Raw genomic sequence first — 25,338 nt, forward strand, 5'->3', positions numbered from 1 at the left:
TCTCATTAAGTTAATTGGCAGTTTCTAGAAGATTCTTGAAAAACCTTAAAAGTGTGGTTTTGAACTCTATATCCAGTAGTTTGCTTTCCTCCATTTCTGTCATGTGTGCCCTGTTTCCTTGTCTCCGCATTTTTTATGCTTCCCTGTGTTGGTAGAGTGGCTTTGTGTGCTAGGTGTCCTATAGGGCCCAGTGACTCAGCCTCCCCAATTACCTGAGGTGGACACTCTTGGTGCACCCCTTTGTGAGCTTTGTGCACAGTCTTGTTGTAGTTAAGCCTTGATTGTTGTAGGTATCATTGGGAGGAATTGCCCTCCAGGCCAATTGGCTGTGAGAATCAGCTGTGTCTACAGTGGGAGAATTTCTGTGCTGAAGACACCCTTATGGGGCAAGACTTGCTTCAGTGGGGCTTTAGTGCTCACTGCGTCTGCCCCCTGAGTGTGTCCCTTATGGATCTGAGGAGTTGTAATCTGGATGGTACACTGGTTCTTGGATCTAAGGAGGTGCTAATTTAGCCTCTGCCTGAGGCTACCCAGCAGGAGCTACAAAGAGATCTGCAGATTCCTCTTCCTTTTTGGGGGTTTGGAGGTGCCCAGATGAGGCCCAGCTGTGAAGCAATGCAAGCTGCTGTGGGGCCTTGAGCCTTCTCTTGGAAGTTCTGGGTCTGTCTGGCCCAGCTGCAGTTTGTTAGGTAATTTTCAGATTGTAAAAGGCCAGGCCTTTCATATGCAAAAGCCTCTGCCACAGCTTGGGTGGGGCGGGGTCTCAGGGGATCAGCAGGGCAGAGCAAGCAGCTATGGCTGATCCTCAGCCCTGCCCTAAGGGGCCCCGAGTCTCAGTGTCCTGGTAATTGCTGCAAGCACCTCTGAGAGAAAGCCACCCCTGAGTTCTGAGTTCTGCCCGCTGCCAGACCGTCCAGTCTCTCCCCCCACGAGTCTGGGTCCCCAGAGACTCACCCGGAACTGGAGTTCAGAGCAGTCGGGGGCTTGTGACTCCCTCCCGATTCAAAAAGACAGCTGCATCCTCAGTCGCTAGCCCTTGCTGCGTGCGCCTCCGTACCTCTGCACTCCGCCTTCGCAGCTTCTCTGAGTCTCAGTGTGCTTTTCTCTTCTAGTTGTAGAATTTCCACTCAGCCAGCCTTCCTGTAGTTCTGGATGATGTCCATTTTGTCTTTTAGTTGTATTTTTGAATTTTTTGTGGGAGGCAGCAATTTCCGGTGTTTACCTATGCCGCCATCTTGGTTTCTCCTTCTTCCCATTTCTTTTTTTTTTTTTTTTTAAATATATTTTATTGATTTTTTGCAGAGAGGAAGGGAGAGAGATAGAGAGTTAGAAACATCGATCAGCTGCCTCCTGCACATCTCCCACTGGGGATGTGCCCGCAACCAAGGTACATGCCCTTGACCGGAATCGAACCTGGGACCTTTCAGTCCGCAGGCCGACGCTCTATCCACTGAGCCAAACCGGTTTTGGCCTGCCCATTTCTTAATTGGATTGTTTTTTGGTATTGATTTTCATAAGTTCTTTATAAATTTTGGATATTAATCCCTTATCAGATGTATGGGCAAATATGTTCTCCTTCAGTGGGTTGTCTTTTTTAAAAAATATATATTTTATTGATCTTTTACAGAGAGGAAGGGAGAGGGATAGGAGTTAAAAACATCGATGAGAGAGAAACATCGATCAGCTGCCTCTTGCACACCCCCTACTGGGGATGTGCCCACAACCAAGGTACATGCCCTTGACCAGAATTGAACCTGGGACCCTTCAGTCTGCAGGCCGACGCTCTATCCACTGAGCCAAACCGGTTAGGGCCAGTGGGTTGTCTTTTCATTTTGTGCATGGTTTTCTTTTCTGCACAAAACCTTTTTAATTTGATGTAGTCCCATTTGTTTGTTTGTTTATTTATTTATTTATTTTTTCATTGCTTGAGGCAATATATCAGAAAAAATATCACTCTGAGAAATGTCCAAGATTTTACTGCCTATGTTTTCTTCTAGAATTTTTATGGTTTTGAGTCTAACATTTAAGTCTTTTTTTAAAAAAATATTCTCTTGTACTTATTATTATTATTTAAAAAATATATTTTTATTGATTTCAGAGAGGAAAGGAGAGGACGAGAGAGATAGATGCATCAATGATGAGAGAGAATCATTGATTGACTGCCTCCTGCATGCCTCACACTGGGGATCAAGCTGGAACCCAGGCATGTGCCCTGATTGGAATTGAACCGTGACCTCCTTGTTCCTAGGTTGATGCTCAACCACTGAGCCATGCCAGCCAGGCCCATGTTATTTTTTTTTTAAAATATATTTTATTGATTTTTTACAGAGAGGAAGGGACAGGGATAGAGAGTTAGAAACATCGATGAGAGAGAAACATCGACCAGCTGCCTCCTGCACACCCCCTACTGGGGATGTGCCCGCAACCCAGGTACATGCCCTTGACCGGAATCGAACCTAGGACCTTTCAGTCCGTTGGCCGACACTCTATCCCCTGAGCCAAACCGGTCAGGGCCAGGCCCATGTTATTTTTTATTAATATAGCCTTGTAGGATAGTTTCTTTTAATGTGTTTTCTTTTTTAAAAAATTTGTTCTTTCTTGTATTATAGTTTGATATCAGGTATCTCTGACTTTGTTTCCGCCCCCCTCCTTGAGATTGCTGTGGGTATTTGGGGTCTTTTGTGGTTCCAAATAAATTTTGGGATTATTTGTTCTGGTTCTGTGGAAAACACCATTGGTATTTTGATGGGGATTGCATTGAATCTACAGATTGCTTTGGGTAGTATGGACATTTTAACAATATTAATTCTTCCTATCTATGAGCACAATATATGCTTCCATTTATTTGTATCTTCTTCAGTTTCTAATAATTTCCTGAGTACTGGTCTTTTACCTCCTTTGTTAAGTTTATTTCTAGTTATTTTAATTTTTTTAACATATTTTTATTGATTTCAGAGAGGAAGGAAGAGGGAGAGGGAGAGATAGAAGCATCAATGATGAGAAAGAATCATTAATTGGCTGCCTTCTGCACGCCCCACACTGGGGATCAAGCCTACAACCCAGGCATGTGCCCTTGATTGGAATCGAACCTGTCACCCTTCAGTCTGCAGGTCGACGCTTTACCCACTGAGCCAAACCAGCTAGGGCTATTTCTAGTTATTTATTTATTTTTGGATGCAATTGTAAATGGGATTATTTTCTTAGTTGCCCTTTCTTATAGTTCATTATCTTATCTATCTATCTATCGATCTATCTATCTATCTATATAAAAAAGCCCAGCGGGGTCTCTACTCGTATATAATAAAAGGGTAATATGCAAATTGACCGAACGGTGGAATGACCAATCACTATGATGCGCACTGACCACCAGGGGGCAGATGCTCAGTGCAGGAGCTGCCCCCTGGTGGTCAGTGCACTCCCACAGCGCTGCTTAGCCAGAAGCCGGGCTCAGGCAGGCGAGTGCAGCAGTGGTGGCAGGAGCCTCTCCCACCTCCATGGCAGCACTAAGGAAGGAGCAGTGAGCGAGCAGTAAGGAGCAGCAAGCAGGTGGGTGGTAAGGAGTGAGGGATCCCGGACTGTGAGAGGGATGTCCGACTGCTGGCTTAAGCCCGATTCCCACAGGGACCGGGCTTAAGCCAGCAGGCGGACATCCGGAAGGGGTCCCAGACTGCAAGAGGGCACAGGCCAGGGACCCCCGCAGTGCATGATTTTTGTACACTGGGCCTCTGGTTGGTGTATAAAAATACAACTGATTTCTGAATATTTATTTTGTGTCCTGCTACTTTACTGAATTAATTTATCAGTTCTAGTAGTTTTATGATAGAATCTTAGGGTTCCCTGTATACAATATCATGTCATCTGCAAATAATGCCAGTTTTCCTTTTTCCTTTACAATTTGGATGCCTTTTATTTCTTCTGGCCTGATTGCTGTGGCTAGGACTTCCAGTACTATGTTGAATAAGAGTGGTAAAAGTGCACATCCCTGTCTTGTTCCTGATCTTAAGGGAAATGCTTTTAGTTTTTCCCATTGAGTATGATGTTGGCTGTGAGTTTGCTGTGTCTGATCTTATGTTGAGATATGCTCCCTCTATTCCCACTTTGCTGAGGGTTTTTATCATAAATGGGAGCTGGATTTTGTCACATGCTTTTCCTGCATCTATTGATATGACCATATGATTTTTATCCTTCATTATAAAGAAGTTTTAATGTTAGTAATTCTTATTTTAAGAGCAAAATTTAATTTAAAAATTTTACTTTGTTTTTCTTTAAGAAAGGGGAAATTCTCCTTATAATTGAAAAACACCCTGATGGTTGGTGGATGGCTAAAAATGCCAAAGGAAACAAAGGTCTCGTTCCCAGAACCTACCTGGAGGTTAGTATTTGTTGCTTATTCATTCCTTTTCCTCCTTCAACACCTTTTCACTTTTCATAAAAGTTAAGCTGTATTCTTGGATCAACTGACTATTAAATGACTTGAGGTATAGAATTTGCTTTAATTCTGAGGGACAAAGCATGGAGAAATACTGTGTGTTAACAGTCCTGGGACCTGTGAGTGTTCTCATGCAGGAGAGCCCTGCAATGTCATCTCATAATAAAGGTGCTGTATGGATTTGTGCTGATCATAAAAATTAATAGGTGTTTATTATTTGTTGTAAAGCGAAACCACAGCTAACTTTGTGTTTACTTCCACGCGTATATGATCCCAACTAGGATATGAACATACTCTACATTCATGTTTGTGACCTATTGTTTTCCATATTTCATGAAATAGCATGGTCATTTTCTGTGACAATACATATAGATAATCTGTTGGGATCAGTTCTGTTTAATAGAAACCTAATATAAACTATAAATATAATTAAAATTTTTCTAGTAACCACACTGAGATGTCTTTTTCCCCCCTGACACCACTTCTAACCAACTATGTGGTTTTCTCTGACACCAAATATGTGTTGTTTTCCACACCAATTGTCTGAAACCAACCAGGTGTCCAACAGTTCAATTCAGTTCTGACACTAACTCCTGGAGTTAGCAGACCCCACAAGTTAAGGGTTCGGCCCACAAATTGCCCGATTTCAGATGCCAGTCTCAAGTCCTGGGAGCCTCCTGTATTTGAGTGACAGCTATAAACTCAGGGGTTCCCACAGCCCTTCTCAGGTTTGAGAATTTGCTAGAGGGACTCACAGACCTCAGGAAAACACCTTACTTGTGTTCATCAGGCTATTATGAAGGACCTGACTCAGGAAGAGGTGCCCAGGGGTGGGAGGCGGAGGGAGTAGGACCTGGGACTTCCATGCCCCCTCTGTGTGCTGCTGTCCCCCGCACTTGGACGTGGTCACCAGCCTGGAAGCTCCCTAAGCCCCGTCCTTTAGGGGTTTATAGAGGTTTCATTATGTGGACATGAGATTAAAGCCTTGGCCGTTGGGGACCGAATTCCCTCTCCAGCCGAATTCCCTCTCCAGCTCCTTTCCCCTTCCTGAATGGGGGAGGGTGCGGTGAAAGTTCCCGTCCTCTAATCCCAGGGTTGGTTTCTCTGGCAAACAGCACCCCCTCCCATCACCGCATTAGCATAGACTCAAGTACAATTATGAAGAACAGGACACTTCTGTCAGTCAAGACATTCCAAGGGTTTTAGGAGGAACTCTTGCCAAGAACTGGGAATAAAGACCAAATATATGTTTTTCATTATACCACATACTTAAAAAAGTAAAAAAGAAAAAGATGACATGATTTTTAATAATATATTTTATATTATTCAACATATCAAAAATATTACCATTTCAACATCTGACAATAGTAAAAAATTATTTTTTATGCGGAGTTCGAATTCCTGTGTGTATTTTACACTTAAATAGCGCATCTCATTTTGGAGGAGCCGCAGCAGCCACAGGAGGCGAGTGGCTGTCCTGTCCCACAATGGGTCTGGCTCATCTTTTCGGTGGCAGCACAGTCTTCCAGCTTCACAGGTGGACATTCAGGTTGTTTCTGCCTATCACAGCGATCAATGTTGTGGTGAAGAAGCGATGGTTAGCTTCCATTATGAGTTACAAGAGATCCCCAAATAGTGGCTTAAATTAGGTAGAAGCAGATTTCTCTCGTGCTTGGCAGAAGGTGGAGGTAGCAGTCAAAGGGTGCTGAGGCCCATCGAATGTTTCCCTCTGGGCAGGTGGGGGCAGCTCTCTCAGGTATCTCTGTAGCTTAAGTTGGCTGCTAGATCTTTTAACAGTTCCTTACAGCAAAAGAGAAGGAAAGGGAACAAGATGTCAAAACGCCCAAACTTCCATCTTTTTAAGACTGTTTCCTGGATGTTACTCAAAAAACTTCCAATTATATTAGTTCTTTTTAATGTCTAATGGCAAGAAGGGCTTGGAAACGTAGTCTCTTTGCCGGCTCCCTGCTGAAGGGAGGGATTCTGTCAGAAAGGAGGGGGTGGAGGTTCAGCGGCAGACCCCCGCAGCTTCTGTGATGCTCCGTCTGTCAGGTGAGTTTGTAGACTCCCTCCTTGCCCCCTGGTAGAGCCCCGATACTCAGTGCTGGGTCAGAGGGCTTGCACCTTTACATTTGGACTGAATTTGCTGTTTTGTCTTTCAGAAAGTTAGGCCTACTGTTCCCCACCCCAGAGTCAAGAAAGCATGCTTCCCCGCACATTTTCAGTCATGGCCATCAGCAGTCTTCCTGCCAATGTGATGGCAAAAAGGCTTGTAATTGTTTTTTAAAATATATTTTTATTGATTTCAGAGAGGAAGGAAGAGGGAGGGAGAGACAGAAACATCAGTGATAAGAGAGAATCATTGATCAGTTGCCTCCTGCAACTGGGTATTGCCTACTGGGTATTGCCTGCAACCCGGGCATGTGCCCTGACTGGTAATCGAATTGTGACTTCTGGTTTATAGGTAGATGCTCAGCCACTGAGCCACACCAGCAGGGCTTGTGATTGTTTTCATTTGCATTCATGGACCTGAGCTTCATGTCACATTCTTTATGACCATTTCTGTTTCTTCTTTGTAAATTGCCTTTTCAGTTCTTTTGACCATTTTTATAAGGGTTTTTTAAAACTCTTATTGATTTATTGGCATTTTTGTAATATTTTAATAATAAGGATATTAACTCTTGAAAATTTGTGACAGATGTTTGTTGACTTTCAACCATGTTTATTTTTTATGTAGCTAAGTCTGTCAATGTTTCTTTTCATGTATGATTTCTGGTTTGGGCATCGTAATTGGAAATGGCTTCCCCATCTCAGGATTATTTTCTTCTCGTGCTGTTCGAGTTCTTTTGTTTGTACCTTTACTTCCTTTTTTTTTCATTTGAATAAATTCTATCTGGAATGTATTTTGATTAAACTTTCTCTCTACCTCTATCCTTGTAATTTTCCAAATAGTAAAATGATCAACTACATGTTGAAATCTTCTTACCACTGACTTTTTTATATGCCCCTCATGTAAATTCCCATCTACACTCAAGTCTCTTTGAAAGTCATGTTATTGGTTGATTTTTGCATTAGGTAAGGAAAAGTGCCTTATATTTCCCTCATTTTTCAGCCCCATCATAAAGAAGAAGACCACGAGTCAGGTGAAGAAGGCAGTGAAGGCGATGTGGAGGTGGCGGAAGAGAGAGCAGAGGGAGCACAAGTTGAGCATAGGTACCAAGGCCTGAGGGGATATCAAAGTAAAATAGATGAAAGGTTTGGGAAACTTTGTTTATTTTTATCATTGTAAATAATTCAAGATTTTTTTGGTGAGAGACAACTTGCAGTTTGTGAACAGTGCTTTTCATATTACTGTTTGCTTAAAGATCATTGCTACTTTAATTTTGTGATTATTCTTTCTTGGTTTCATCTGGATACTGTTAGGTTTTCAGAACTTACTGACAGCCCTGGCTGGGTAGCTCAGTTGGTTACAGCATTGTCCGATAGGCCAAGGTTGTGGGCTCAGTCCCTGGTAGGGCACATACAAGAAGCAACCAATGAATGCATAAATAAGTGGAACAACAAATTGATATTTCTCTCTCCCTTTCTCCCTCCCTCTTTCCTCTCCCTAAAAAACAAACAAACACACCCAAAAACCTTTTCTCTCACAGTTTTGGAAAAGGAAAGAAAGGACTTACTGATAATTATGTACTTTGTTCTTTGATTAATGAAGTTTCCTAACCAAGTGAATAAGCGTGACCTGTCTGTGCATTCATGTTGCTGTTTTGTCTTCCAGAACTGATTCTCACTGGAGTGCTGTCCAAAAAGCTCTCTCAGAGGTTGGTACCTACTGTCTTGTCAATGATGTCTCACTCTGTTACCTACCAGTCCTGCTAGAGTTCAGATGCAAAACAGGATGGGGCTTTGGAAGAGAGCGTTGGATGTGAGACAGGGTGCAGGCCTGGACGGGGCAGAAACAGGCGCTTCTGGTTAGCGAGCCTGCGCACCAAGCAGCATTTCCCATCAGGTCTCTTCTGTAGGAAGAGTAGATTTGAGGGCTCGGTAACCTCTCTGACTGCTTCTGCCTGCATTTTCTATCATTTAGGTAAAGACTGCTGTTAAATTTTAGTTAATAGGAAAAATTCCAGAAACCTCCAAAAGTAAGAAATTATTCATAATCTTATCACTTAAAAAATTACATAGCAAAATGAAAATTCACTCCCCCCATAAATAACCACCATTAACAGTTTAGGATTTATTCTTTCTGACTTTTTACCCTGGGTCTTACATGGACATGCTTGTGAGTGTGTGTGTGTGGTGTACACACACACACACACACACACACACACACACATATATAGCCATTGTCAGTGCATATGAGTTAATGATATTAGCTCATCTGTTACATGGCAGTACACTGTGGGGTGGGACAGGAGGAGGACGTTTTGATGAGGGATGTATGTGCAGGAGCACAGGGCCCAGCCCACTGGGCACAACCTGAGGCTTAGGTCCTTGGGAGATGCCAGGATTCAGTGAAGGCTCCTCGCAGGAATTTGGGGTAAATTGCTGTGTTTGTTCACTAACATCTGTACACTGAGCTTTCCTTTCTGGGCTGCAGTTGCTATAATGATAATGACAATACTGTAGAGTGAGGGAAACGTGAATGAAAACAGTGAATCAATTGTTTTTAGCATCTTCAGCAGATAAACACTGTTGATGTGCTGACCACGATGGGAGCCATTCCTGCTGGGTTCAGGCCGTCCACGCTCTTCCAGCTGCTGGAGGAAGGTAACAGTCTGGGGTCTCTCAGTGCCACAGACCTTAGTTAAGCTTTATGTCTAACTTCCTTGTTTTAGCCCAAACAAGTTGCTTAAAAAGACGGTGAACCTCACATCTCATTGGTGCTCGCTCATCTTTTCCTCATCTTTCCCGTGACAGTGGAGGAAGGACCCCTTATGCCAGTGATGGCGAACCTATGACACGCGTGTCAGAGGTGACACGCAAACTCATTTTTTTGGTTGATTTTTCTTTGTTAAATAGCATTTAAATATATAAAATAATTATCAAAAATATAAATCTTTGTTTTACTATTTTTTGCAAATATCAAAAAATTTCTATATGTGACATGGCACCAGAGTTAAGTTAGGGTTTTTCAAAATGCTGACATGCCGAGCTCTAAAGGTTTGCCATCACTGCCTTATGCAATGAGAGGCCAGCCTGTCTTTCTATACTCTGGGCTCCAGTCTCTTCCCTTTATTCCAGAAACATGGCTCTTAATTGTCAGCTCCTCCCTGTATCTTCAGCTGGCCCACCACTTCTTCCCTCATCAGTAACACTGGCAAGCCTAGTGCCTCCCACCTCTGAGAACCAGCCTCTCCAGTCTTGTCCCTTCCAGGCCAAGCCTCCCTTTCTCTGCTTTTCTTCACAGCAAAACTTTTCCAAAGAGTTTCCTCCATTCGTCTTTTCTGTTGTCTTACTTTTGCTTGGATTTCCCTGTACTTTTGTCCATAAGAACATTTTATTTTTTTTAAAAAATATTTTTTTTTTTTTTTTTTTTTTAAATTAAATCTTTATTGTTCAGATTATTACATTAGTTACTCTTTTTTCCCACCATAACTCCCCTCCACCCAGTTCCAACCCCACCCTCTGCCCTCACTCCCCACCCACTGTCCTCATCCATAGGTGCACGATTGTTGTCTAATCTCTTCACTCACCCCCACACCCCTTTCCCCCCCCCCCCCCAAGAATAGTCAGTCCATTCCCTTTCTATGTCCCTGATTCTATTACAATCACCAGTTCATCAGATTATTTATTCACTTGATTTTTAGATTCACTTGTTGATAGATGTGTATTTGTTGTTCATAATTTGTATCTTTACCTTTTTCTTCTTCTTCCTCTTCTTACAGGATACCTTTCAGCATTTCATATAATACTGGTTTGGTGGTGATGAACTCCTTTAGCTTTTTCTTATCTGTGAAGCTCTTTATCTGGCCTTCACTTCTGAATGATAGCTTTGCTGGATAAAGTAGTCTTGGTTGTAGGTTCTTGGTATTCATCACTTTGAATATTTCTTGCCATTCCCTTCTGGCCTGCAAAGTTTCTGTTGAGAAATCAGCTGACAGTCGTATGGGTACTCCCTTGTAGGTAACTGATTTTCTTTCTCTTGCTGCTTTTAGGATTCTCTCTTTGTCTTTTGCTCTTGGCATTTTAATTATGATGTGTCTTGGTGTGGTCCTCTTTGGATTCCTTTTGTTTGGGGTTCTCTGCGCTTCCTGGACTTGGAAGTCTATTCCTTTCACCAGGTAGGGGAAGTTTTCTGTCATTATTTCTTCAAATAGGTTTTCAATATCTTGCTCTCTCTCATCTTCTGGCACCCCTATAATTCGGATGTTGGTACGCTTGAAGCTGTCCCAGAGACTCCTTACACTATCTTCATATTTTCGGATTCTTTTTTCATTTTGCTTTTCCGGTTGGGTGTTTTTTGCTTCTTCGTATTTCAAATCTTTGACTTGATCCTTGCAACCCTCTGGTCTGCTGTTGGGAGTCTGTATAATATTCTTTATTTCAGTCAGTGTATGCTTAATTTCTAGTTGGTCCTTTATCACAACATCGAGGGTCTCATTAGATTTCTTGAGGATCTCACTACATTTATCGGCGGTCTTACCAGTCTTTTCGAGGGCTTCTAAACAGTTCTTTAAAGACCTTAAAAGTGTGGTTTTGAACTCTGTATCCAACAGTTTGCTTTCCTCCAATTCTGTCGTTTGTGTCCTGTTTCTTTGTCTCTGCATTTTTTTATGCTTCGCTGTGTCGATAGAGTGCCTTTCTGTGCTAAGTGTCCCAATTACCTAAGGTAGACACTCTTGGTGCACCCCCTTGTGGGCTTTGTGCACAGTCTTGTTGTGGTTAAGCCTTGATTGTTGTAGTTATCACTGTGAGGAATTGACCTCCAGGTCAATTGGCTGTGAGAATCAGCTGTGTCTGCGGTGGGAGAGCTTCTGTGCTGGAGACACCCCTCTGGGGCTAGACTTGCTTCGATGGGGCTTTGGTGCTCACTGAGTCTGCCTCCTGAGTCTATTTTTTTTAAAAAATATTTTTGTTGGTTTCAGAGAAGAAGGAAAGGGAGAGAAAGATAGGAACATCAATGATGAGAGAGAATCATTGATCGGCTGCCTCCTGCATGCCCTCTACTGGGGATTGAGCCCACAACCTGGGCATGTGCCCTGACCAGCAATCAAAGCACGACCTTCGGGTTCATAGGTCAACACTCAACCACTGAGTCATGCTGGCTGGGAATCTACTTAATTTTTAAATGGTTTTCCCCACTCAACTGTAAATGCATGAGGGCAGGGCCACATTTCTCTGTTCTCATTTGGATTTCCAGGTCCTCGCATAGCACCTGGCACAGAGTAGGAAGTCAAAGATGATTTCTCCAATGAATACATGATTTTGTAATAAGTGTTCTTCATGACTAAAATTTGGGAGAACAGTATCAAAATGGTTTTGTATTAAGAAGTAACAGTAATGATGATTATATATTTTTCTGAATTTCCAAAAGAATATTTACAGATTTCTTGAATCTTACAAAAATATTTGACTGGATCATTTTCATCATGGGCCATGTTATTGGCCTAAGAGGCTTTCAGATATTTCTTGAAGCTGCTTGGTGATCAGCTCTTATGTGTTTCTATTTTTGTGTTTCCTCTGTTGTTTGTCTGTAAATCCCGGTTGGTGCCTCTGTCTTAGGAAGCCCATTCACAGGAAGCAGCTGGCCTTTTGGATGTCTGTTTCTTAAGTTTATAGCATAGAGTAATGGACTTTTGGCTTTGAATTTAGTTCCTTTCTTTGTAAGGAAATAAATAAAACGTTATTTTTCAGGGAATCAATTTCGAGCAAGTTACTTCTTACAGCCAGAGCTCACTCCTTCACAGCTGGCCTTCAGGGATCTCCTGTGGGATGCTAAGACAGGCACTGTAAGTGTAGCTACTAAGTTACAACTTTTCCAGATTGTGTCCTGGTTGCAAGTATACCAACAACATGTTAATTGATTAATGCATTATGAAAAACAAAGAAATTGTTTCTGTTCTATGATTTTGAAATACTCAGTGAGTTTCATAACTAAGACACAACTTGGGTTTGTGATTTATTTTGTTTCTCTTCTCCACAGCTCTCTTCTCCCATCGTTACAAAGGAAACAGTACCTATCTCAGTCATTCTCTGCCTCAATTTCTCATCTATAAAAAGGAAATAATAGCAATACTTGCCACATAGGGTTATTGCGAGAATTATGTGTGTGAAGGGCAGAGAATAGTGCCTGGCTCATGATGATAACTCAGGAAATGTTAGGCAGTATCACCATCATCATCATCATCATCATCATCATCATCATCATTTGTGGGGAAGCACTGGACTTGGTTGGAAAGTCTGTATGGAGGACTCTCTGAGAGCTCGGGGGCCTCTAAGGGACCTTGCCGAAGGTGGCAGCCCCTGCCTTGACTTTTGCAAACAAGTCTGAGGCCCCGGTGTTTACTGAAATCTTTATGTTTAGTCTTCAGACATCCTTGCTTAAAGGATACTGCAGATGCATGTGTCTTCTCAAGGCTACTTACCCTGCTGATAGTATCTAGAAGTTAATTTTAGTTCAAGCTATTGCTACAATAAAAGCCTAAGGAAGCAGGTGAATGGGGCTGTTGGGTTCCTATAGCCAAGCAGTCCCTTAGCCTCTCTTTCACAGAAACATGTGTAAGAGTAATCATTTATCCGTCGCTCAGGGTCTGCTGGTCAGCCTCAGCGATTATTATTATTAATATTATGTTAATTAAGTAAGAATGAGTACTTCCTGATTATACTTTTTTTGGGATTCCTTAGAGTAAAGGATTCCTGTATCCCCAGTTGAAGTAGGAAACACTCTTCATTTCATTGTACTCTCCAACTCTTTAGCAGATCTACACCTTGTTGGAGTGCATCACTCCCCTTCCTGTTTACCTTCCACTTTTTCCCCTTCCTGCCCCAGGGCCTCAAGGGGTGAACAGACTTACTGTGGTCAGGTGTTGTGGAGAGGAGTAGTACAGAATTTTAGTGCTGCTTTTCCTCTCAACCAGAGTATTGCCTGGAACCTTCTTTGTATTAAATATCTCTTATTGCAAGTCAACAAAGATGTCATATTTGGTGTGTTTAGTGTACTAGTACTGGAATACTGGGATAAATGGCATTTCATTTTATGAATTTTACACCCCGCTCTCATTTCTTAAAATGAAAAGGTGAGGCTTTTAGATGTTGCCTTATTTTATCAATGATAGAAGTATTTTATATGGAAGGACCATGATCATAAGGCAGAAAGTTAAGAATGGAAGATGTTCTTAAATTAGAAACCAGATGAAATTTGTTTATGGACATTCTGAACTGTACCTGTGAAGGTGAACCAAGCAGTCATATCCCATGGTCAATGACTTCTCTCTGTCAAAACATCTGTTTAAGAAGCCAAGGAACAATGTAGCTAAGTGCTTAGAATTAAACCAAGGAGGAGCTGGCTGGAAGCTACACGTGCTGTGACCGTCTGCCCTCACCCCCATTGTGGAGGAGCGACTGTGTGAATAAGCTCATACACCTTACCTGATTGTACGGCAGTTCCTCCCATCACAGTTTTATACATTTCCACCAAAGTGCAAATATTTAAAATATAAATCATCATAAAACATGCACCTAAAATTTTGACTTAAATTAATCATCTATTGACAGTTTTCTTGTGGGCGCATATTTGTTTGTAAAATTATTCCTTTTGTTATTTGTACATTATTCTTATGTATATTTTCTTACATATTTATAAAAGATGCTTTGAAAATGAATTTGTCTTAGTCACAAAAGTAAACCTTTTTCATAACTAATTTTTCTTTTAGATTAGGTCAAGAGCAAGTCGTGTTTCCTTGATCCTGACCCTCTGGAGCTGTAAAATGATTCCTGTTCCGGGAGTGAGCATCCAGCTCCTCAGCAGACACGTGCGCCTCTGTCTGTTTGATGGCAATAAGGTGAGCTTACTGCGGAGCACAGGGGTTCACGTCAGGATGGAAAACATTTTGTTAGTCAACACGTTAAACACGTCCTGGCGGCGGTCTGTCTGTCTCTGATTCTTTATATGTGCATGTGTATGTGTATGTATGGGCATGTGTACATACATATAAAGTAATATGTGGTAGAGTGCCACTACATGGGTTTTGATGACATGGGCTTCACTCTGGCTCCTTGAGTGGCCAGATGTGTGATGTTGGCTAATTGTCGCAGTTAAAGCCTCTGAGCCATAGATTTTTCACCTACAAAAAGGTACTGATGCTTGCCTTCTAGTATTGTATAGCTCAACACTTAGGCGCACAGAGTTGCATTTCTGTCGAACGCACATTCCTGTATAACCCTCACCCCCGTCAGGAAGTGGAGCATTACCTCCCCTTATGGAGCTTCCTTGTGTTCTTTTCCACTTGACTCCTCCCTGATTCCGAGGAGAATATTTTTTATCCAGTACCAAACAAAGAATTTGAATGACTCCTAAAAAAGTAATTGATTTGGCCCTGGCTGGGTGGCTCAGTTGGTTGGAGCGCTGTCCCATACACCAAAAGGTTGCAGGTTTGATTCCTGGTCAAGGCACATACCTAGGTTGTGGGTTCGATCCCTGGTTGGGCTGTGTATGGGAGGTAACTGATTGATGTTTCTCTCCCACATCGAAGTTTCTCTCTCTCTCCCTTCCTCTCTCTAAAATTAATAAAAACATATTCTCAGGTGAGGATTAAAAAAATTTATTTGTTTGTGAGACAATATCTTTAAATGATGCTCAGGTGGATGTGTATAGCTTTTAAAAAATATTTTTTTTTATTGGTTTTAGAGAGGAAGGGATGAAGTAGAAAGAGATAGAAACATCAGTGATGAGAGAGAATCATTGATCAGCTGCTTCCTGCATGCCCCCTACTGGGGATTGAGCCTGCAACTGGGCTTGTGCCCTGACCAGGAATCCAACCGTGAATTGGTTCAGAGATTGACTCTCAACCACTGAACCACACCGGCTGGGCTGGAAATGTATAGCTTTGATTGATATACTACTAGACAAGAAGAAAGATTTGAAATTGGTGATCTAAACTAACTCAAGAGGCTAGAAAAGGAAGAGTGAGTTAAACCAGAAGAAAGCAGAGTGGAGGAAATAATAAAGGTAAGAATAATAATTAATGAAACAGAAAACAGATGAATAAAAGAGAAAATCAGAAAAGGCAAAAGTTTATTCTTTGAAAAGGTTAGTAAAATTGAGAGCTGCCTAACTACTAAGACTGATTAAGAAAGTTTAAAAAGGGAGAAAGAAAACAAATGATCAATATTTGACATGAAAATGGCACCTCATAACAGATCCCCCAGACATTAAAAGGATAGTAAGGGGATATTATAAACATTTTTATGCCAATAAATTTGATAATTTATATACATCAATTCCCTGAAAAACTACAATTTACTGAAACTGACATAAGAAAAAAATAGAACATTTAAATAACCTTTGTTAAAAAAATTGAAACTGTAATTAAAAATCTTCCAACAAAGAAAACCCTAGGCTGAGATGGCTTCACTGGTGAATTCCTCCAAACATGTAAGGAAGAAATAATTCCAATAGTAGACAAATTCTTCTATGAGAGATGAAAAGAAAATCTCCCCACTCATTTTGCAGGGGCAGGAAAAATGTGATGCCAAAATACTATAAGATATTATAAGAAAAAAATTACAAGAGTAGTGTCCCTCATGAATATAAAATCTAAAATCCTAAACAAAATATTAGCACATTGGGGAATATTGAACTTGAATTTCAGGAATTCAAATTATGCACCTGTGTAACCAACATTTGACATTTAAATTCAGATCATTGTAATTTTCCGTATTAACAGAACTAAAGAACTAAAGAAGAACTATAGATATAGAAAAAGTATTTGATCAATTTCAAAACCCATTCATGATTAAAAAAAAAATCCCAACACACTAGGAACAAAAGAGAATGCCCTCAAATTGGTAAAGGGCAACTAGAAAACTAAAGCTAGCATCATCATCCTTAATGATGGAATGTTGAACACTTGTCCCCTAAGATCATGAACAAGTCAAGAATGTCCAAGAAACAAAAATATAACTCAGTTTTCTAAATGGACAAAAACCACTTAAAAAAAGAAAATATATGAAAAACTAAGAGGAATATAAAGATATATTCAACATATAAGAAATCATTGGGGAAATGCAAGTTAAAACCACAATGAGAGCGATCTAACCATAGCCTACGTATAAGAAACCTACCTTAAATGTAATAAGGGTGGGAAAAAATGTAGCACTTAAAATATACTAATATCAGATAAAGTGGACTTTAGAACAAGACAGTTACCAGGAATAGAGAGGTACACTGCATGATAGGGACAATTCACCAAGAAGATGTAACAGTCCCCAAAGTGTTCACCTAACATCAGAGCTTCACAATGCACAAAGTGAAAACTGATAGAGCTGAAAGGAGAAACAGGCAAAGCCACAGTTACAGTTGGAAACTCTACCACTTCTTCTCTCAGAAATCTATGCAGCCCAAGCTGGTTTGGCCCTGTGGTCAGCCTGTGGACTGAAGGGTCCCAGGTTCGATTCTGGTCAAGGGCACATGCCTGGGTTGTGGGCTCGATCCCCAGTGTGGGGTGTACAGGAGGCAGGTCATTGATTTTCTATCTCTCGCTCCCTTCCCCTCTGAAATAAATAAATATATATATATATATATATATATATATATATATATATATATATGAAATCTATGGAACAGGCAGATAGAAAATTAGTAAGGATAGAAAAGAACCCAATAACACTGCCGGGAGCCGGTCCATCCTTGCTATTTCAAGGGACCTGGCGTATATGGCATACTGTTCTTAATATGTTTGCTCCCCTTCTTGGCGCTATGTGGTTTAACCCAAGTCACCTCTCCTAGAAAGGTTGTTTCCCCAGGTAGGAATTTTTCCCTGAGGTTAGGGAGGGGATACAACCCCTTAATTAAGTGCCAGGCGGGTAGTTAAGCTACATAATCTTTACTCCCTGGAATGGCGATAAGAAACGCCCTAACCTTTGAAATAGAAATTGACAGGATTAAAATCGGCTGGTATAAATACGGATGTAACAAGACAATAAACATCAGATCCTCATCAGATCCTAACCAGAACCTAGCCAGAGAACATGGCAAAAGATCCTGAACAGAACCTGGCTACAGAACTTCACTGGAGAACCTAGACAGAACATGGCAAAAGAACCTGGATAGAACCTGGCTAAAGAACCTGGTGACTGAACCTGGCTGGAGAACCTGGAGAACTTGGCTGGAGAACCTAGAGACAGAACCTAGAGACAGAACCTAGCAAGAAAACATGGCAAGAGAATCTGGCGACAGAATCTGGCGGGAGAACCTTGCTATGCTGATCAACTGAACGCTGCCTCCATGTCATTCCTTCTTCGCCAACTCCGTCCACGCCTTTGGGGACCCCTGGACCCGCTGGGTTTGGACCCCAGCATAACACCACCGACAAACTGTGCTGGGGTCCAATCCCAGCGGGTCCAGGGGTCCCCAAAGGTGTGGACGGAGTCGGCGAAGAAGGAATGACACGAAGACAGCCTTCAGTTGATCAACAGACTAGTCAGGACCTCTAGCCAGGATCTCCAGCCAAAGTTCCGGTTGGAGTTCTGGGTAGGAGCTGATGAGGATCTGATGAGGATCTGATGTTTATTGTCTTGTTACATCCGTATTTATACCAGCCCATTTTAATCCTGTCAATTTCTATTACAAAGGTTAGGGTGTTTCTTATCTCCATTCCAGGGAGTAAAGATTATGTAGCTTAACTACCCACCTGGCACTTAATTAAGGGGTTGTATCTCCTCCCTAACCTCAGGGAAAAATTCCCACCTGGGGAAACAACCTTTCTTGGAGAGGTGACCTTGGTTAAAACACATGGCGCTAAGGAGAGCAAACATATTAAGAACAATATGCTATGTATGCCAGGTCCCTTGAAACATATGCTGTGCAGATGTTTCTTTCCTGCAGCGACTGTGTCAAGCAGCAAGGATGGACCGGCTTCCGGCAAAACTGGATCTAACTGACATTTGCACACTTCACTCCAAAATAGACATTCTCCTAGGTGAATATGGAACATTCAGCAAGGTAGATGCTTCTGAAGAAAATAAAAGGATTGAAATAATACAATGTAGTTTTTAATATGTTCTTACTGATTTCAGAGAGAGGAAGGGAGAGAAAGGAATAGAGACTTCAACGATGAGAGAGAATCATTGATTGGCTGCCTCCTGCATGCCTCCTATTGGGGATCGAGTCTGTAGCCTGGGAATTAAACCATGACCTCCTGGTATTCATGGGTTGATGTTCAACCATTGAACCATACCTGCTGGGCCGATGGTGTGGTTTTTGATCCCATGTAATTGAATTAGAAATCAGTAACAGAAAGATAAATGGAAAATCCTATATATTTGGAAATGGATTTCTAAATAATCAAAGGGTTAAAAGGAAATTTCAAGGGAAATTAGAAAATATTTTGAACTGAACAAAACATGAAAATGCAGCATATAAAGTGTGGGATGCTGGCTAAAGCTGTGCTTTCAGGGAAGTTGATAGTGCTGCATGCTTACGTTAGAGATGGGTAGTCTGACTCTCCTGAGGACGTGATGCTTGAGTTGAGATCTGTCAGGTGAACAGGCCATAACAAGGTGCAAAAAGAGAACTGTGTATCTGTTGGAAGGAGCAGTGCAGGTGAGCAGTGCATGCAAAGGTTATGTGGGAATGGACTTGGGAAGTGGGTCGGTGTGGCTGAGTGAAGAGAGCGAGGGAAGTACAGATTGGTTTAAAATGGGAGATGTCAGGACATTGTAGGCCATTGTGTAAGATTTTTGTCTTTATGCTAAAAGCTGGAGAATTACTGGGGGAAGTGACACGATTTTGATACATGTTTTGGGCAGATGTCTGGCTCCTCTCTGAAGATGGGTTAGAGGGAACAGAAGGGACATGAGTAGACTATTTGGGGACTATGACACTGGTGGTCAGTGGTCAGCAAGTATGGCTTTCAGGAAAACAAAACTGGAGGCAGCCTGCCAGGATCAACCCTGGCTCCACCAGCTGCTAAGTGGGGAACATTGACCAGAGAACTAGACCTTGCTCCCCCACTCATCTGGTTCATACCTATTAGGGTCAGTGTGAGGGTCATGTAATGAGTTAGCATAAACACATCGGACATAGTGGGTGTGTGAGAGACAATGGTGATGACTTAGATTAGGGAGGTGGAGGTAGCGATGAGAGAGATAAAAGCAAGAGGATTTGGTGATGGATTGGATGTGGCTGGTGAGGGAGCGTGGGCTCTGTCCATGGTGCTGATGTACAGTTTGGTGGGGACACTGAAAGCAGATCAGCTCTGAAGGGGTGTGGGTTTGCTTTGCTTATCCTACTAGACATCTAACTCATGACTCAAGAAAAGTGTTGTCCGTTCATCTGAATCGGGAGGAAATGAATTTGTGTTACAGAGACCCTGCCTCACTTCCACACTCTGCACAATACCAGCTACTGCCATACATGAGCCAGCAGGTGTCCTCAGTGGCCAAGAAAAGATGAATTGCCTGTTAAATGAGAATATAACACAAAGATTGAAATTTTATTGTGAATAATAAAAGTAATTTTACATAAAATAATAGAATTTTTGAAACCTATTTATGTCAACTTTCCAACTTGAGAAGTTATAGAACAAATACTGATGCTATTGACTTGAGTGCTTCTTTAATAAATCTAAGCCTCGTTCCAAATAAAAAGCATGTTTGTAAAGCTGATTAATGAGACACTGCTTGCTTCTAATACTGGTTGAGTAAGCTCCTCTCAGAACAACTTGCCCAGTGGTGACAACTGTAAATTCTGGGCGATGTACCAAAAACAACTGTCTGAGATACTGAAAAGCATCTGAAAGCAGGCAGCTACTGGAGAGGAGTCGGAAATCGTAGTCTGCTGGGGATTTTCTCTTTATTTCCTCTCTTTTTCATTCATCTGTGTTTTTTCCAACGTTAGTGTGTTACTTGAACATACTACTCTCACAGACCCTCTGAATCACCTGTGGTGCTATGGAGAAGATCTCTGTACAGCGTTTTACTGCTTGCTCTGGTTGTTCGTTATAGGCACATAACTCACCACAGTCTGCTAATGTCATCACTCCAGTTTGAGTCACGGGTAGAAACCTCACCTCCCTTTGATTGTCGTTACCCTCTTTCCTTTAAATATAATCATCTAAAATATTTCCCTTCCATACATACACTGAGAACCACATTGCACAGTATTATAATTTTTGCTTCAAAGATCAAGCATAATTTAGAAACCTCAAGAGAATATCTGTTGTACTCACCTTTTCACTCTTCCCATTGTTCTTCCTTCCTTCCTGATGTTCAGAAATTTCCTTCTTTTATTTAACCCTTCCTGTTTAGAGAACTTTCTTTAAACCATCTTTTCAGATAGGATGATGACTCTTAGTTTTTCTTTATCTGAGAATGTCTCCATTTCCCCCTCATTCCTGAAGGATATTTTCAGTGGAGATGGAATTCTGAGTTGGTGATTCTTTTCCTTGGCACTTGACAAATATTGTGTTACTTTCTTCTGGCCTCTGTGATATCTATTTTTTTCTTAAAAAAACCCTTTATTCTTGAGAGTATTACAAATGTCCCTCCCCCTTTTTAACCTCCTTGCCCACCATCACCCAGTTCCCGCCCCGCCCCAGGCCTTCACCACCCGATTGTCTGTGTTCATGGGCAATGTATATACACATATATGTTCTTGGTTAAGCTTTTCCTCCCCAGGCCCCTTCCTCTGAGATTAATCTGAGAGCCAGTTTCCATGGCTCTGTTCTATTTTATTAATGAGTTTATTGTGTTCATTAGATTCCACACTTAAGTGAGATCATGTGATACTTGTCTTTCTCTGACTGGCTTATTTTGCTTAACATAATCATTTCCAGGTCCCTCCATGATGTCTCAAAGGGTAATAGATCCTTCTTTTTTACTGCTGCATGGTATTCCATGGTATAAATGTACCACAGCTTGTTTATCCACTCATTTACTGATGGCCACTTGGGCTGTTTCTAGATCATAGCTATTGTAAATAACACTGTTATGAACAAAGGAGTGCATGTTTTCTTTCTGATTGGTGTTTCGAGATTCTTAGCATATATCCCTAGAAGTGGGATCACTGGGTCAAATGGCAGTTCCATACTTAATTTTTGGAGGAAACTGTTTTCCATAATGGCTGCACTAGTCTGCATTCCTACCAGCAGTGCATGATGGTTCCCTTTTCTTTACATTCTCGCCAGCAATTGTCATTTGTTGATTTGTTGATGATAGCCATTTTGACAGGTGTGAGGTGATACCTCATTGTCGTTTTAATTTGCATCTCTGATGATCAGTGACTTTGAACATTTTTTCATATGTCTCTTGCCCATCTGTATGTCTACTTTGGAGAAGTGTCTATTTAGGTCCTTTGTCCATTTTTTAATTGGATTTTTTGTTTTCCTTCTGTTAAGTTGTATGAGTTCCTTATATATTTTGGATATTAACCTTTATCAGATCTATCATTGCCAAATATGTTCTCCTGTACAGTGGGCTCCCTTTTCATTTTGTTAGTGGTTTCTTTTGCTGTGCAGAAGCTTTTTATTTTGATGTAGTTCCATTTGTTTATTTTCTCCTTAGTTTTCTTTATCCATAAACATAATTGCTTCGAGAGATGTCTGAGACTTTGCTGCCTATGGTTTCTTCTAGGATTTTTATGTTTCACAACTTACATTTATGTCTTTTATACATTTTGAGTTTATTCTTGTGTATGGTGTAAGTTGGTGGTCTAGTTTCATTTTTTGCATGTACCTGTCCAATTTTCCCAACACCATTTATTGAAGAGACTGACTTGACTCCATTGTGTGCTCTTGCCTCCTTTGTCAAATATTAATTGAGCATAATGGCTTGGGTCGATTTCTGGGTTCTCTGATCTGTTCCATTGACCTATATGCCTGTTCTTGTGCCAGTACCAGATTGTTTTGATTACGGTGGCTTTGTAGTATAACTTGAAATCTGGTGTTGTGATCCCTCCAACTTTGTACTTCTTTCTCAAGATTGCTGCAGTTATTCGGGGTTGTTTTTTTTTTTTTTGGTTCCATATAAACTTTTGAAGTGTTTGCTCTAGATCTGTGAAATAGGCTGTTGATATTAATAGGGGTTGCATTGAATCTATAGATTGCTTTGTTAGTGATGTTGATTCTACCAATCCATGAACACGGTATATTCTTTCACTTGTGTATATCTTCCTCTATCTCTTTTTTCAATGTCCTATAGTTTTCGGAGTACAGGTCTCTTACCTTCTTGGTTAAGTTTATTCCGAAGTATCTTAATTTTTTTTGTTGCAATGGTAAGTGGGCTTGTTTTTTTAGTTTCTCTTTCTGAGCGTTCATTATTGGTGTATAAAACTTCCATCTATTTCTGGGTGTTAATTTTGTATCCTGCTACATTGCCAAATTCATTAATTAAATCTAGTAGTTTTTTGGTGGAGTCTTTAGGGTTTTTTATGTATCTGTGAATATCATGTCATCTCTGAATAATGACAGTTTCACTTCTTCCTTTCCAATTTGGGTGCCTTTTATGTTTTCTTCTTGTCTGATCACTGTGGTTAGGACTTCCAGTACTATGTTGAATAAGAGTAGTGAAAGTGAACAGCCATGTCTTGTTCCTGTTCTTAGGGGAAATGGTTTTATTTTTTGCCTATTGAGTATGATGTTGGCTGTAAGTTTGTCATATCTGGCCTTTATTATGTTGAGGTATGATCCCTCTATTCTCACTTTGCTGAGAATTTTTATGAAAAATGGGCATTGGATTTTGTCAAATGCCTTTTCTGTCTATTGATATGATCATGTGATTTTTGTCTTTCAGTTTGTTTATGCGATATATTACATTTATTGATTTGCAAATATTATACCAGTCTTGCATCCCTGGAATAAATCCCACTTGGTCATGGAGTATGATCTTTTTAATGTATTGCTGGATCTGACTTGCTAATAATTTTTAAAATAATATATATTTATTGATTTTCAGAGAGGAATGGAGGGGGAGAGAGGGATAGAAACATCAATAATGAGGGAGAATCATTGATTGGCTGCCTCCTGCACTGCTGCCTACTCGGGATTGAGCCTGCACCCTAGGCATCTGCCCTTGACTAGAATCAACCTGGGACCCTTCAGTTCGCAGGCTGACTGAGCCAAACCAGCTAGGGCTGATTTGCTAATACTTTTTTTGAGGATTTTAGCATCCATGTCCATTAGGGATATTGGCCTGTATTTCTCTTTGTAGTGTCTTTATCTGGTTTGGAATAGGATAATGCTAGCCTCTTAAAAAGAGTTTGGAAGTGTTCCTTCCTCTTGGATTTTTTCGAGTAGTTTGAGGAGGCTACTAGGTATTACTTATTCTTTGAATGTTTGGTTAAACTCCCTTGTGAAGCCATCCAGACCAGGGCTTTTGTTTGCTGGGAGTGTTTTGATTACTACTTCAGTTTTATCAGTTGTTATTGGCCCATTTAGGTTTTCTGATTCTTCCTGATTCAGTTTTGGAAGATTGTATATTTCTAGGAATGTGTCCATTTCATCCACATGGTCCAGCTTGTTGGCATATAGTTGTTCGTAGTATTTTATTTTATTTTTTTACAATCATTTGTCTTTCTGTGGTGTAAGTTGTTCCTTCACCTCATTTGGTTCTGATTTTATTTCTTTGGGTTTTCTTTCTTTTTTTCCTTCGTTGTTCCTTCCTTTCTTTCTTTCTTTTTTTCTTCTTTCTTTCTCTCTCTTTATTTCTTTTTAAAAAAACATATATTTTATTGATTTTTTACAGAGAGGAAGGGAGAGGGATAGAGAGTTAGAAACATCGATGAGAGAGAAACATCAATCAGCTGTCTCCTGCACACCCTGTACTGGAGATGTGCCTGCAACCATGGTACATGCCCTTGACCGGAATTGAACCTGGGACCCTTTAGTCCGCAGGCTGATGCTCTGTCCACTGAGCCAAACCAGTCAGGGCTCTCTTTATTTCTTGATGTATCTGGCTAAAGGTTCATCAATCTTGTTTATCTTTTCAAAGAACCACCTCTTGGTTTCATTGGTATTTTGTATTTTCGTTTTTAGTCTCTATGCCATTTATTTCTGCTCTAATCTTTATTATTTCCTTCCTTCTGCTTACTCTGGGCTTTTCTCATTGTTCTCTTTCTAATTCTTTAAGTTGTAGGGTTAAATAGTTTATTATTAATTTTTCTTGTTTTTTTGAGATAGGCCTGTAGTGCTATGAACTTTCCTCTCAAGATTGTTTTTGCTGTGTCCCATAGATTTTTGGTTGTCATGTGTTTATTTTAATTTGTTTCCAGGAATTTAAAATAATATATTTTTATTGATTTTAGAGAGGGAGAGGAAAAGGGAGAGAGAGATAGAAACATCAACGATGAGAGAGAATCATTAATTGGCTGCCTCCTGCACGCCTGTAAGATACTGCTAACTGCCTACAGTAGGGACTTAGAGGGCAGAGAATTGAATTTGACCTCAGATGACATGTTTGGGATAATTTATAATTACTTTTAAAGATTAGTTTTAGAAGTGCTATACTAAAATATTTTTTATTGAAGATAAAATTTGTTACCTGTTCTTTGGAAGATGTCAATTTTGACTGTAACTTTGTAGAATTTGAACTTTTCTTTATAGTTTTGGCTCCTCCTTTGTTTCGTTGTTTTATGTATATTGTGTGACTGACTTCTTCAGTAGCATTTTATGAGATTAAATTGCAGAAAGAATACAATTTATGGGCCTTGAGAGCTTGAAGAAGATGGAACCATATATATGAGCTGTTAGCCTTGT

General features: G+C 40.7%; 1 protein-coding gene across 1 annotated transcript in view; it reads left to right on the top strand.

The window, feature by feature from the left end:
• LOC139019558 (nephrocystin-1-like) overlaps positions 1 to 25,338 on the top strand; it is a 94,860-nt gene that overhangs the window by 17,160 nt on the left and 52,362 nt on the right. Inside the window, exons 6-11 of the mRNA XM_070428560.1 lie at positions 4,271 to 4,372; positions 7,542 to 7,642; positions 8,205 to 8,247; positions 9,100 to 9,196; positions 12,284 to 12,378; positions 14,302 to 14,430. Coding sequence (XP_070284661.1) covers positions 4,271 to 4,372; positions 7,542 to 7,642; positions 8,205 to 8,247; positions 9,100 to 9,196; positions 12,284 to 12,378; positions 14,302 to 14,430 — 567 coding nt within the window. The remainder of the gene's footprint in view (positions 1 to 4,270; positions 4,373 to 7,541; positions 7,643 to 8,204; positions 8,248 to 9,099; positions 9,197 to 12,283; positions 12,379 to 14,301; positions 14,431 to 25,338) is intronic.

Source organism: Myotis yumanensis, unplaced genomic scaffold (genome assembly GCF_028538775.1).
Source record: "Myotis yumanensis isolate MYYU_CA2020_CCGP unplaced genomic scaffold, mMyoYum1.0.hap1 SCAF_11, whole genome shotgun sequence".
Taxonomy (NCBI): domain Eukaryota; kingdom Metazoa; phylum Chordata; class Mammalia; order Chiroptera; family Vespertilionidae; genus Myotis; species Myotis yumanensis.